This window comes from Artemia franciscana, chromosome 6, assembly GCF_032884065.1.
Source record: "Artemia franciscana chromosome 6, ASM3288406v1, whole genome shotgun sequence".
NCBI classification, from domain to species: domain Eukaryota; kingdom Metazoa; phylum Arthropoda; class Branchiopoda; order Anostraca; family Artemiidae; genus Artemia; species Artemia franciscana.
In genome coordinates this window covers 15,335,438-15,349,988 of record NC_088868.1, presented here as the reverse complement: position 1 = coordinate 15,349,988, position 14,551 = coordinate 15,335,438, and the positions used below count along the sequence as shown (strand labels likewise).

Genomic DNA, 14,551 nt, shown 5'->3' with positions numbered 1-14,551 from the left:
GTGGTACTAGAATGTCGCAAAGGGGCTCATTGTAACGGAAATTAAAAGTTCTAGTGTCCTTTTTAAGTGACTCAAAAAATTGGAGGGCACCTAGGCCCCCTCCCACGCTCATTTTTCCCCAAAGTCACCGGATCAAAATTCTGAGATAGCCATTTTATTCATCATAGTCGAAAAACCTAATAAATATGTTTTTGGGGACGACGTACTCCCCCGCAGTCCCCGTGGGAGGGGCTGTAAGTTACAAACTTTGACCTGTGTTTACATATAGTAATGGTTATTGGGAAGAGTACAGACGTTTTCAGGGGGATTTTTTTTAGTTTTGGGGAGAGTTGAGGGGGTGTTACGTGAAAGGATCTTTCCATGGAGGGACTTCTCATGGGGGAAGAGACTTTCAATGGAGGGGGCGCAGGATTTTCTAGCATTATTTAAAAAACAATGAAAAAAATAATATGAAAAATTTTTTCTAATGAAAGTGAGGAGCAGCATTAAAACTTAAAACGAACAGAAATTATTACGCATATGAGGGGTTTACCTCCTCGTAAAACCTTGCTCTTTATGCTAAAGTATTTCTAGTAATTTCAACTATTTATTCTACGGCCTTTGTGATTCAGGGGCCATTCTTAAGGAATTGGGACAAAATTTAAGCTTTAGTGAAAAAGAGCGAGGTATCGACGAGGGTTGAGCCCCCTCATATACGCAATAAAAACATACGAATATAGAAGTTCGCTACGTAAGTTAATTCGTAAGTTACGTATATTTTTTACTTATGAAAACGTTAGTAAAAAATTAAAAGTTATAGTTGCCTTTTAAGTAATCAAAAAATTGGAGGGCAACTAGGCCTCTTCTCTAGCTTCTTTTTTCTCAAAATCTTCCGATAAAAGCTATGAAAAAGCCATTTAGCCTAGAAAATTAATATGCAAATTTTGTTTTAATTATTTATGCGCAGAGAGCCAAGATCAAAAAATGCATTAATTCAAAAACGTCCAGAAACTAATAAAAAAAACAAGTTTTTTTAAATGAAATTAAGGAGCGACATTAAAACTTTAAACGAACAGAGATTACTCCGTATATGAAAGGGCTTTTCTTCCTCAACCTCTCGCTCTTTACGCTAAAGTTTTTTACCTTTTTAAAATGTAGAGTTAAGAAAAAGAGTCAAACTTTAGCGTAAAAAGCGGGGCGCTGAGGAGGAAAAGCCCCTTTCATATACGGAGGCTCTGTTCGTTTTAAGTTTTAATGTCGCTCCTTACTTTCATTTTAAAAAACTTGTTTTTTTTTGTTTAATTTCATAAAAAAGAAGGGGAATGGAATGAACAACTATTATGTACTCCACTTTCTGACTAATTAAGTATATCCAGAATGGCTGGATTGCACCATCTCTAAATTTCATTTCTTTTTTTCTTGATAATGGTAAAATAATGATCTTAATACGAAGTTTGGATTTGCACTTGTCTTTTTGTAAATTTTCAATTTTGTTAGCCTAAATATTTATCATTTTGTTAGCTCATCGACACCTCTAAGTTTCCGAAATCTTCCCTATAATTTCTCATGAAATTCTTAACTTCATTTTTTTTTAAATTTGCCCCCACTTCCTTCTACCGAATGATACACTCTTGGTACATCCCTAGCTTAATTTAACTTTAAAAAAAGAGCAAAAAGCGGGGTGAAACCCTGACATGGGTGAGACCCATGTCTGAAATCCTTCAGCATCCAAACGGATGCAAATATCAAAATAAAAAAGGTAATCGGACCATGGATTAAATGTAGTGTGATTGCTGAAGCTATACTAATTAATAAAAAATGCAAAGTACAAATTTCAAATATTCGCTTTAAAATGCAAAAGTTTGCGAAAGTAGTACCCAAATACTAAACATCAAAGATAACGAGGTCGCAGAATTTTTTTCGACACTTCAGATACAGTGCTCATAGAAATGCTTGCTGATCTTGACTTAAGCGTCAATATTTGGAAATAAATATTGAAATATTGACAATCATTAAAAGAATCTATGTTGTGATTATCGTGTAAGCCATAGATCTGGGTGACCCATACCTATCATAAAAATGACAAATTTAACTGCTATAGTAACTAAGTATATAGTTTCATCACTGTATTGAATATTAAATGTTTAACTCTTAGGTTTTGTGAAGGAACTACATACTACCACTAGTTTAAAACTGCTAACGAAATATTGTCACTACCCAACACTGTATTTCTCTTTTTCCAAAAATCCTGTCTGTTTTTATTTGTGCCAGCTCCAGTAAAAACACGTGCATTATTTAAGTTCTGTGAAAATCTTCTTTAAATTGAAGAAATATATTTTCTTTTTCATGCTTAGAAATTCGACTCCAGATATATTGACATTGACGCTTTCCCGATCTTGGACTATTTGAGAAAGGATCCAGATGTCAGAAACAGTCGAGTCTTTCTATTGAATCTAACGTTTATTTTATGATTATGCCTCGGTCTAGGAAAACATATAGGGAAAGGGCATATGATTTGAGCAAGCACTTAGACCTATGTTTGCTTTGGTGAGAAATCTACACAAATGGAGAATAATCGAAGTTAAGTGCCATCTTTTTTGGCAATCAAAATTCTTTTGTAAATATACCTTATGAATCTTGGTCTTAAATATGAAGACCAATATATATTTAAGAATCTTGGTTTTAAACATTAAGAAAATAAGAAGGATACTTGTTTAGAGTTAAAGTTTGTAATATAAGGAACATACCAATTTAAATAATAAGAGGGTACTTGTACAATAAACGCCCTACCGTTTAGGTTGTTCATTCATTAACGCATTGTAGAACCAGTTTTTTTCGTTAGTTTCTTTCAGCTTAGCGTGAGACAAGACAAAGAGAACTGACAGAATAGATGGAAAATATATAATTTGGGCTATATATTTACACATTAGGGGGAGGGGGGAAGGTAAAGTATTTGGACAGTATGAAGTTAGAAAACAATTTTTACTACATAATATGCAGAATAATTATACCTAACACAATATGCATGCAAACCCGCTATACTTTCTTCCCTTCCCTATCGTGCAGATACTTAGCCCAAATTCGTTTGTAAAGTATTATAATTTTATCTTACTTTGGTAAATCTCATTAGGATTGAGAGTCAGAGAAACATATTAGAAGAAGATTAGGTAGAGTGTATATCATACAAGTACCAATAAGAATTTATCCGTATTTTCTGGCACTGTGAATTTCATCAAAATGTTATGCAGTGTTTAAGCTGTATAACGTAAAGTCTCGTAAAATTAAGTCTAAAAGATTTCAGTTGACCCTTATCAAAACCCATGTAACCGAAAAAAGGTTAAAAATCCATTTAACCCACTTTCTAAGGCTAGAAGCTTTAAGATGGCTAGGGCACGTTCTGCGGAATAAGGATGAAATGTTGCCAAGGATTGTGCTTATAGGCCAACCGTCTAGGTTCAAACAAAAAGCTGGTTGTCCTTGACTGAAATGGGAGGAAGTTGCAAGGACAGATTTAAGGGAAATGGGAACTTACTGGGAGGGTGTAAAGAGGGAGGCTTTGAATAGAATGGAATGAAGAAGGAGCGTGCGTAGCTGTGTTGGCCTCAGGTGGCCCGGTGCTGCAGTGAGTAGTCAGCAGTAGTAGCATTATTTAACAAAAAAGGGAAAAAACAAAATATTAACTGTTCAGAAGCATAAAAAGTTTTCATGATTTTTATTGGTCGTAAATATTGAAAAAAAACATAAGAACTCCAGAGGATTTGCATAAATAAGGACGTCAAGGAACTGGATGGTACGTAAGGGATGTTAAATTAAAATACAAGAAAGTGCGGTTGTTGGTGTGGTACTACAACCCTCTCAAACACCCAAACTACTAGTGTCATTTTTGTTTTACTTAAAATTAGTATAACGTGAATAGCTATTCTACTTCAAAGGAATTGTCTAAGACTACTACTCTTTTGAAAAACAGCACATCAAACAATAAATTTTATGAAAAATTTGGTTCGATCAAATTTTCTAAGGCTACGATGAAAGAAAGGTTAAGACATCTAGGCCACATACTACGAATGAAAGATGACAGATTGTCAAAGATTATGCTTTTTCTTTATCCATCTGGGGTCAAGCAAAAAAAAAGAAACAACAAACTAGTCTCCAAATGAAGAGAAGAGGTCATAAAGAAGAATATAAATGAAATTGTAACTTTAAGAGAGAGGATAAAGAATGAAGCTTTGAATAGATTGCGGTAGGCTAAGAGCACGCATATCTGTGTTGGCCTCTGGTGGCTTGGTGCTGCAGTGAGTTTTTAGTAGTAGTAGCAGCAGTATTCGTTTTATTTTATTATAAGCGATAACAATCTAACAAAACTCAAACTTCCAGCAATTTTTTTTCGATACCTGTTTCGTAACAAACAATTTAGTTGTACCAGTTTAACATACAACCAATTTCCATGGATCTTTTCTTCTTTTCGAATGCATTTCTTTCAGAATTATAAAAAAAGTAGATTGGCCAAATGAAAGTCATTCAAAGAAGTGTATTTTACTTTCAGTTAAATGCAAATAAGTCAATAGCCTTGAAGGAATAGCAACAACATACTTAGCTTTTGGATTTTCTATTTGTGTTTGAGCTTGGCTTTAGTTATTGATTACTATCTTTAATCGTTTAAAATTTGAAATATTACAAGCTAATTCACACTTATTTCATGTTGAAATTCGATCTATTCTTTCCTTATGAATACCCCTTTTTTTGATTGAATGCCTAGAAATCCTAAAGCACTGAAAATAAAAGAGCCAAAAAATAAAAAAAAAAATAAATAAATTGGTGACCTTGAAACGTACCATCCCTTTTCATGTTGACAGAGATGCATTTTCTAAAGCGGCAAGCTTGACACTGATTTCGACGCGTGACATCAACAATACATGTTCCTCCATCTTTACAAACGTACTCTAAGTTCCTAAAAAGAAGCGATAGAAACGTATAAAAGCAGAAATTTAAATATTTCCCGAATGAAGATACAATAAGCTATTTTTTAAACTAAAACCATAAAGGGTCACAGAAGTGGGTGTATGTTGAAAATGTTGGCAAAGTACCTTTTGAAGGTTGCTTTTGAGGGTCTATTTCTGTCAGATTTTGTCATGGCATCAAAAAATCATAACAGCTGATGGACCACCTTCCCGGACCACCGAACTCTTAAATGAAAAAGGAGGGACTATCAACCGTTACTCAGTATTCCAATTAACATACACTTTTTTATTTATTCCCCCCCCCTTCAAGGGGGAATCCAGGATTTTGTTCGAAAAGGGTTATTTTCTGGGAGGCGATTACCAAAGAAAAACGGTTAAATAATGTATCAACAGTTTGATTATATGCAACTTCGTTACATTTTTACAAGTCAGACACAAATTTGGGGGATTCAAACCCCATAGTTACCCCCTGGATACAGCCTTGCTCCCTTCCCCTGCCTAGCCTTACAAACACCAACCTGAATAAAACGAAAACAAGACGCTCTGTGAAGTGAGGACATGTTCCCAAGGCAGAAAATTAAAATAAAACCTAAGCAAATATTTCGGTCGAATGACCGATTGCAGGCTTTTGTTTATAGTGTAGTGGGCCTCAAAACGTATTTGCTCTTTTTCGGGCTCATTGTTTTTTTCATGTTTTTTTTGGGGTGGCGGGACCGTTCCCTGGAACTTTTTTTTTAACATTAGGATCCCCTCGGCCTAAGGGCTTACGACAGTAAGTTATAAAATGCCAACAGCACGGAAAAAGTTGTTGGCTCAATTGACTGGCCCCTGTCCCTCGCTCTCTCCTAAAATAAAATGCTTAATTCTTTGGACTAGGAGAAGGATCCCTAAGGGTTTCAAAAGTTTCAATCCCCTAAGAGTTTCAATCTTATAATTACCATTAGACAACCTCTCTTGCTTCATTATAAAACCTACGGTTGGACAATTCATAATTCGCGTATTTTGGACCCTTCGCCTATTTTTGACAAAATGGCTGTCTCAAAATTTCGATCCAATGTTTTGTGTGGGTGGTCTACAAAGGGAGGGATAGACTGGGTAACAAAATGTAAAAAGGGCTGTCCTCCACTCATTTTCGACAGGCTTTACAATTAACAAACAAACAAAAAGTAGAAACAATAGGGAAGATCTTTTCAAGACAGTGGAAATCAATTCAGTGGATGTTTCGGCCCTATGTCTAAAGGCCGTCTTCAGCACAATACGAGAAATATATATATATAAATAAATATATATATAAATATATATATATATATATATATATATATATATATATATATATATATATATATATATATATATATATATATATATATATATATATAAACTTACATTGAAATGTAAGAATTAAAACTAATAATGTTTTCAAAAAAAAACTTTTTAAAAACAGCCCTAGCATCCTTACCTCAACGAAGTTCAACCAGGACTGATAAATAGAATGAAGTGACATGATAAATTCATTCAAACAAAACAGAACAAAATGATTAAATGCAAGTTTTCGGCAAACCATTATTATCAAAGGCAGACATGCTAAAAAAAGAAAAAGATATGCTTATCTATGATAGTAGGATCGTGAAATAAGCTTAGTTTACCTACGAATGCTTCTTTTGAAAAATCCTCGACAGCCGTCGCAGCTTGGGACACCATAATGTCGACCAGAAGCTCTGTCACCACAGACTTTGCACTGAACTTCGATTCGACCTCGCTGTTGCAGAGAACAAGGTTTATTCATAACCTGAATGAAATGTATACTAAATTATATTTACTCCTGTGGTAATTTGATATGTGTAATATCTTTGACGTAATACCAGTATTTTAATTTGCTTATGAAGAAGCTAGAAATTCCACAGGATTTTCTAGTGCGAAAATGCGAGTTCCCACATTTTTTCTGTTACCTTTGCTTGTCTTTTGTTAGTATTTTTATGGCACTTGGTATTAACCAAGTGACATATAGCAATCACCAATTCTGTCGGTCTGTCTGTCTGTCTGTCTGTCGGTCTGTCTGTCTGTCGGTCCCGGTTTTGCTACTTTAGGCACTTCCAGGTAAGCTAGGACGATGAAATTTGGCAAGCGTATCAGGGACCGGACCAAATTAAATTCGAAATAGTCGTTCTCCCGATTTGAACGTCTGGGGGGGGGGGGGGGTGTGGGGGGCCGGTTAATTCGGAAAAAATAGAAAAAATGAAGTATTTTTAACTTATGAGCGGGTAATTGGATCTTAATGAAATTTCATGTTTGCAATGATATTGTGTCTCAGAGCTCTGATTTTAAATCCCGACCGGATCGGATGACATTGGGGGGAGTCGAAGGGGGGGGGGAAACCTAAAATCTTGGAAAACACTTAGAGTGGAGGGATCGGGATGAAACTTGATGGGAAAAATAAGCGCAAGTCCCAGATACATGATTGACATAATCGGAACTGATTCGCTCTCTTTGGGGTCGTTGGAGGGGGGAGTAATTCTTAAAAATTAGAAAAAATGAGGTATTTTCAACTTACGAACGGGTGATCGGATCTCAATGAAATTTGATGTTTAGAAGGATATCGTGTCTTAGAGCTCTTATTGTATAACCAGAACGGATCCGCTCCCTTTGGGGTAGTTGGGGGGGGGGGTTTATTCTGAAATATTAGAAAAAATGAGGTATTTTTAACTTACGAACGGGTGATTGGATCTCCATGAAATTTGATATTTAGAAGGATATCGTGTCTCAAAGCTCTTATTTTAAATCCTGACCGGATCTGGTGACATTGGGGGAAGTTTGGGGTGGGGAAACCTAAAATGATGGAAAACGCTTAGATTGGAGGGATTGGGATGAAACTTGGTTGGAAAAATAAGCAGAAGTCTTGCATACGTGATTTACATAATTGGAACGGATCCGATCAATTTGGGGGGGGGGGAATTCTGAAAAATAAAAAAAAATGACGTATTTTTAACTTACGAAGGAGTGATCGGATCTTCATGAAACTTCATATTTAGAAGGACCTCGTAACTCAGATATCTTATTTTAAATCTCAACCGGATCAAGCGTAATTGGGGGGGGGGCAGTTGAGGGGACCGGAAATCTTAGAAAGTACTTAAAGCGGTGATATCAGGATGAAACTGGATGGGAAGAATAGAAACCTGTCTAAGATACGTGACTGACATAACTGGACCGGATCTGCGCTCTTTGGTGGAATTGGGGGGGGGGGGTATTTTGAAAATTGAGGTATTCAATATAGGTATAAAATTGAGGTAATTTTTTTTTAAATTTTGAAAATTGAGGTATAAAATTGAGACAACTTTCTTCCTTCTTCAGCGCTGTATGAAGAAGTTTCAAGGAAACATGCTCATAGTTTTTGAACGTAAATGCGAAAGAAGCAAAGGAATAAAAAAGAAATGGGAATAACAAATAACGCAGAAAACAAAAAGAAAAAGACAAAAAAATACATTGGAAGAATTAGAAAACCTAAAAACGCGGAAAAAAAAACAATAAAAGATAAAATCAGAATCATCAGAATCAATAATTTTTAGCTCCAAAAAAGCCTAACTCGAAAATGAGCCACTTATCAATGTCCACGACAATTATTGGTGAGTAACTCACTTTTAAATTACGTTTATTTTTGTCTTTTAAAGTTTTTAATTTCAATTTTCAAATTTCTTCAAATTTGAATGTTTTTTTTCTTTTCTTTTTGTTTTCTGCGTTGTCTGTTTTTGTCTTGTTATTTGTTTTGGTATTACAAAACCCCATTCTCGGTTTTCTTTTCTTTAGATTTTTATTCTTTATAATGTTAGACCAATGTGGTTTATGAAACTATCTTCAACATCTTTTGACGAACTACAGCTGAAGTTATTCACAGTTCCTATTTACTTATTCTTCAAAAATAGTTTTACTTACTTCAAGTACTAACCTTGGAACTAACGATGACATAATCCCTTTTAAAAGTCCCATTAAGCTGGCTATCTTATCACCCTTTAATGATCCTTTCACTCATAACATCACCAAGTCAAAACCAAAACACACCTGGTTCATTCCCATGGTTTACTGCTCCTATGTCACTTATACAGAATATCCAATAAATCCCTCTATGGAAATTGTCGTTTCATATTCAAACGCTACTTTTTGAAATTTAAGATTAATGATGGAACTGGATTAAAGTTTTATTTGAACTCTGCATTAATCAGCACATTAATGTTAACTTAATGCAATTTTATCCTTGTGCACAAAAGATAAATTTAATTTTCGACAATTTTGAACGTGAGTTGTAATATAAATGAAATGGTAAAAGCTAAAGAGCTTTCCTGTAATTGCAACCCTTTAAAAACGTTTTCTCCTTATTAACTAATAAGTTGAAAGAGATGTAACTGATAACTACATATAAAGACTAGATAAGTCTGTCATACGAAGTATACTCTATATGCGAAGCTCCTTCTGCAGCTTCTCCTTTGGCACAGAAAAAGCAGTGCATCCAAGAAGTACTATATTACCGACCCTTTTCTAGCTGCTTAAAGAAGAATTGCAAAACTCAGGGGTTATGCGCTTCAATCTGATCATTCCTTGGCTCATGTGACTTTCTATTTTTTTAATGAAGAGTGTTTCATTTTTTCTACTTTCCTTATAAACTTCGTCGTTTTTGTTTGTTTTCTTGGTGGGTGTTGAATTAATAATAATAATAATTATAACTAGCATGGTTAAAAAAGGTACTATCATATTATTATTTTACGGTATAGGACTAAAGAAAAATTACTGATCATAAAAGGAAACTTTTAAAACGGTTTGCACTAAAGTGTCACATTATGCGGCAATAATAATTATTATTATTATTATTATTATTATTATTATTATTATTATTATTATTATTATTATTATTATTAATATTATAATTTCAGCTGAAACTCATGTACTGAGTGGGAAACTAAGGTTTGCGGCAAACATTTTGGAAAATTGGTTGACCGAGAGGCCTCTTATGTCTCCACTTCTTCAGGATCAAGTGAGGAGTGGGCCACTTTCAAAAACCATGTATACCGAGTGGTGCACTCATTCCTGGGCAAGAACGTACCACACAAAGTACGAAGTTTTTCATGTGTGGCAACTGTATAGTTTTTCATAAATAAGAAAAAACAAGTTCTATGAAAAATGAAGAGTGAATTTAAAATTTTAACGAGTAGGAAAGTTACAACAAGCAACAACAACTTTGAACCATCAAACCAAACTTGAAAAACATTTCGATTGCAATAAATGAGGCTAGCTTTATAGCCCGTAGAAGTATGTAATTTGTGATTTCTGCTTTACCAAAACCCGAAATGATAGCTTAAATTGAAATAATTTTTATTCAATGGATTTTTCGGAATTTTTCTATAAATAATTTGAGAAGAATGAAATTAGACAAAAAAAAGGTATGGGTCTATTTAAAATAATAAAACGGCCTAAATTGTTACAAATATTTCAGCTCAAGGAATATTCACCATAAATGTGGTATTGCCACCCCTTGAACCCCTTAAACCCCTTGAATCCAGCGGCGGCACTAGAGTTTTTGTGGCACTCTGCAATATCAACTTGCGGAGCCTCATTGGCTATGACTATAAACCAGGGAATCGCACTCATTTCATTCAATAAATTAAATCTTATTATGTATATATTTTGTGGTCTCAAATGCGATTTCAGGGTAATTTGTTTCAAACAGTTCGTGGTAACGAATTTCAAACAGTTCGTGGTAACGAACTGTAGTAAGGACCGACCCGGCTCAATAGTAAACGAAACTCTTTCACCAGGGGTGATCGTATCGACCAAGTGGGCCTTGAATGTCACGGGAGGGCTCATTCAAACGAAAATTAAAAGTTCTAGTGGCCTTTTCAAGTGACCAAAAAAATTGGAGGGCACCTAGGCCACCTCCCACGGTCATTTTTTCCCAAAGTCAACGGATCAAAATTTTTAGATAGACATTTTGTTCAACATAGTCGAAAAAAAATAACTATGTCTTTGGGGCTGACTTACTCCCCCACAGTCCCCGGGGGAGGGGCTGCAAGTTACAAACTTTGACCAGCGTTTGCAAACAGTAATGGTTACTTGGAAGTGTTCAGACCTTTTCAGGGCGAATTTTTGGTTAGGGGAGGGGGGGGGTTGAGGGGAGGGCGATACGTAGGATGATCTTCATTTGGACTTCCAAGAGAATTCCAAAGAGAAATTCCATGAAGGGGGCGTGGGATTTTCTAGCACTATTTAAAAAAAAAACAATGGAAAAATAAATATGAATAAGTTTTTTCCACTGAAAGTAAGGACCAGCATTAAAACTTAAAACGAACAGAGATTATTAGACATATACAGGGATCATCTCTTCCTAAATACCTCGCTCTTTACGCTAAAGTATTTTTAGTAGTTTCAACTATTTATTCTACAGCCTTTGTGATTCAGGGGTCAATCTTAAAGAATTGGGACAAAATTAAAGCTTTAGTGTAAAGAGCGAGGTATTAACGAGGGGGCAAACCCCCTCATATACATAATAAAAGTATACGAATATAGAAGTTCGTTACGTAAGTTAATTTGTAAGTTACGTATATTTTTTACTAATGAAATTTGTTCGTTAAGAATTAAAAATTCTAGTTGCCTCTTTAAGTAACCGAAAAATTGGAGGTCAACTAGGCCTCCTCCCCCACCCTCTTTCTCAAAATCGTCTAATCAAAACTAAGAGAAAGCCATTCAGCAAAAAAAAAATATTCAAATTTCGTTTCAATTATTCATTTGCAGAGAGCGAAAATCAAACATGCATTAATTCAAAAACGTTCAGAAATTAAATAAAAAAACAACAACAAGTTTTTCAACTGAAAATAAGGAGCGGCATTAACACTTAAAACGAACAGAAAATACTCCGTTTATGAAAGGGGCTCTTCCCTCCACAACGTCCCGCTCTTTACGCTAAAGTTATTTACTGTTTTATAAAGTAGAATTGACAGAAAGAGTCAAACTTTAGCGTAAAGAGCGGGACGCTGAGGAGGGAACAGCCCCTTTCATAAACGGAGTAATTTCTGTTCGTTTTAAGTTTTAATGTCGCTCCTTACTTTCAGTTGAAAAACTTGTTCTTTTTTATTTAATTTCCATACAGCATGATGGATTGTTCTGAGTGGCATTTCTATGCTGCACGGAGAAGGGAGAGCATTAACAGAGCCTTGCATTTTTAGGTTATGATTGAAATAGGTTATGATGGAAACATGCAGGTAATTTGGGCTTTATGACAAATCGTATAAACTGAAAGTTTTATTTGGCTTGTCCATTTTTATACGTTTGAAAAGAACGAGCTAAATACCTAGCGTCATGCATAAATTAGTTTGTGCTTATTTTAAGTCTCATTTTAACTCCTCACTTTTTATGGCACGATTTGTTGTTTTATTTTATATCTATTCAATTTTTCAGTACCATATTTTTTACATGTCAATAGATACAATATGACCTAATTAGTTCTATTACAGTACATAATAATTAATAGTAGAAACGGAGTAGGGGTCGCTTTAGCAAGACTAGACATCGTAGGGGCAGTCATGATAGGAATAGTCCAGATCGGAACAGTCATCGTAGGAGCAGTCACATTATGAAGGCCGTTCTCACTAACTTCAGGTCTTTGGTGCCTGGCCTGAAGCTCTTTGGGACATTTTGAGATATTAGCCTATTAACACCAGCACCCAAGGAAAATAAAATAAGAAAATGGACTGTTTGCTAATATACCCCTGCATATTACACACAGGTCAGATTGTTGTTAATTTGGGACCTAAAGACATATATGCAAACATGTTCCACTAAATGGATAGAGGGTAGGGAATAGATAGCTCTCTACGTTCATCTGACAAACCCCTCCCAAAAAAGTGACAAATTTGAGCCTAGAAAAGGCTATAGGAGGTTTCAAGCCCACCCCTCTGCCCACGGCAGTTTTGCTAGTTTTTAGGACTACATTTTTGGCTCTTGGGGGGGGGGATGGATTTAGTAAATCAACAAAAATTTTCTCCTATTTTTCATTCTCCTTAAGGAGGGAGGGACTATAATACTATAACCACTTATTTAATGTTCCTTAGCAAGCAATATCCCTGCCGGTACATGTTTTCTTCAGTAGGTAGAATCATGATATATGTTACCTTAATGATATCCATGAGCACTTTAGTTAGAAATCGTTCTCCCCTCTTTTTATAGCCCGACGTCAGTTAGTTCCAGCTGAATGGTTAGTACGCCACTTGAGACCCCTTTTCCGAGAGACAAAGGTTCGAGGTTTGGCGTTGCTAGTTAAGTTCTAGAAAATCTGAAATATCAGATTTGCCAAGTCAAACACCTATCTTGGAATACGTACTTATCTTGTTTTGACTTAGGGAACTCATGCTTCATACTCAACATGTAATTGAACCTCGTTTAACTGAATCCCACGTAATAGAACCCATGTAACTGAACCCTCGTGCAACTGAACCCTCGTCCAGCTCGAGCATTATGCAACTCAACCTCGTTTAACTGATCCCTCGTGCAACTGAACTCAGTTTAGCTCAGCCAGCATACAACTCAAACTCTGCGCCACTCAACACTATTTTACTGAACCCTTGTTGAACTGGACCTCCCTGCAACTCCACCCCATCAAACTGAACCCACGTTCAAATCAAGATAAAGAAAGACGTGTCCGGGTATCAAGTACTTTTTTGGATTCCGAAGAATATGTTTCGTAATTAATTTTACCGGCATTTCAAGCTCTTTTAATAGAATTCCCATAAATTTGTTTCAGCAATAAAATTTTATTATTAAGATGAATCTAAATAATAGCTTTTACTGCTGAATCAGTGCTAACGAACAATTTTTCTTACGAGACTGTTTTTGACGTATTTTTAACGTTTTGGCTACTATGGGCCGTGGTTTCTTGTAAACTAGGATGCAGCTATTGTTGAAACATTAAGTGTGTCCTGGCCCTGGGAAGGAAAAGTTCTGCTATTTTCCAGATTTAAAAGTCAGAAGGATAACTTTTATTTTTAGAGGGGATGGGAGGAACTTCTTACATTAAAGCATTATAAAAAAACAGGGCTGCGTTGCATGGGGATTGAGTTAAACGGTGGTTCGGTCGCGCGATGATTTACTTAAACGGGGGTTGGGCTGTGCGAAGGTTCAGTTAAACGAGGACATAGTTGGACGAGGGTTCAGTTGTACGGTGATTGAGTCAAATGCGGGTTCAGTTGAATGAGGTTGAGTTAAACCGGGTTGGGTTGCATGGGGTTGAGATAGTCGGGGTTTCAGTTCAACGAGATTTCAGTTACACGAGAGTTAAACTGCAATGAAAACTCAAAGTTATGTATACTGCAAAAGGAGTCAGTCATATTATGCAGAACTGAAGCGACTTTCATTTCAAGTAGTGAAAATGGAGAGGTTTAGTATCAAATTTGAGGATTGTGCAGCAAATTTAGATGTGATTGGGACTTTTATGTTTAAAATGTAAACTACAATATCTTGCAACCTTAAGGAATTTCAATGATTATGGTTTAATCATTTTTAAGAACAAACTTGGCGTATAATTCTTAAGCTATAGTGATTTCAAGGAGGCCTAACATGTCTTTATATGCAAAGTGTGG

The 14,551-nt window shown here is 35.5% G+C and overlaps 1 protein-coding gene across 3 annotated transcripts in view; it reads right to left on the bottom strand.

The window, feature by feature from the left end:
- The window catches only part of LOC136028096 (nuclear receptor subfamily 2 group E member 1-like), a 53,890-nt gene that overhangs the window by 26,915 nt on the left and 12,424 nt on the right, over nt 1–14,551 (bottom strand). For 2 of the 3 annotated variants that reach the window (XM_065705718.1, XM_065705720.1), the window contains exons 2-3: nt 6,584–6,726; nt 4,800–4,927 (exon numbers count right to left, since the gene is read on the bottom strand). In XM_065705718.1, coding sequence (XP_065561790.1) covers nt 4,800–4,927; nt 6,584–6,726 — 271 coding nt within the window. The remainder of the gene's footprint in view (nt 1–4,799; nt 4,928–6,583; nt 6,727–14,551) is intronic. The other variant, XM_065705719.1, reaches the window with a different exon arrangement.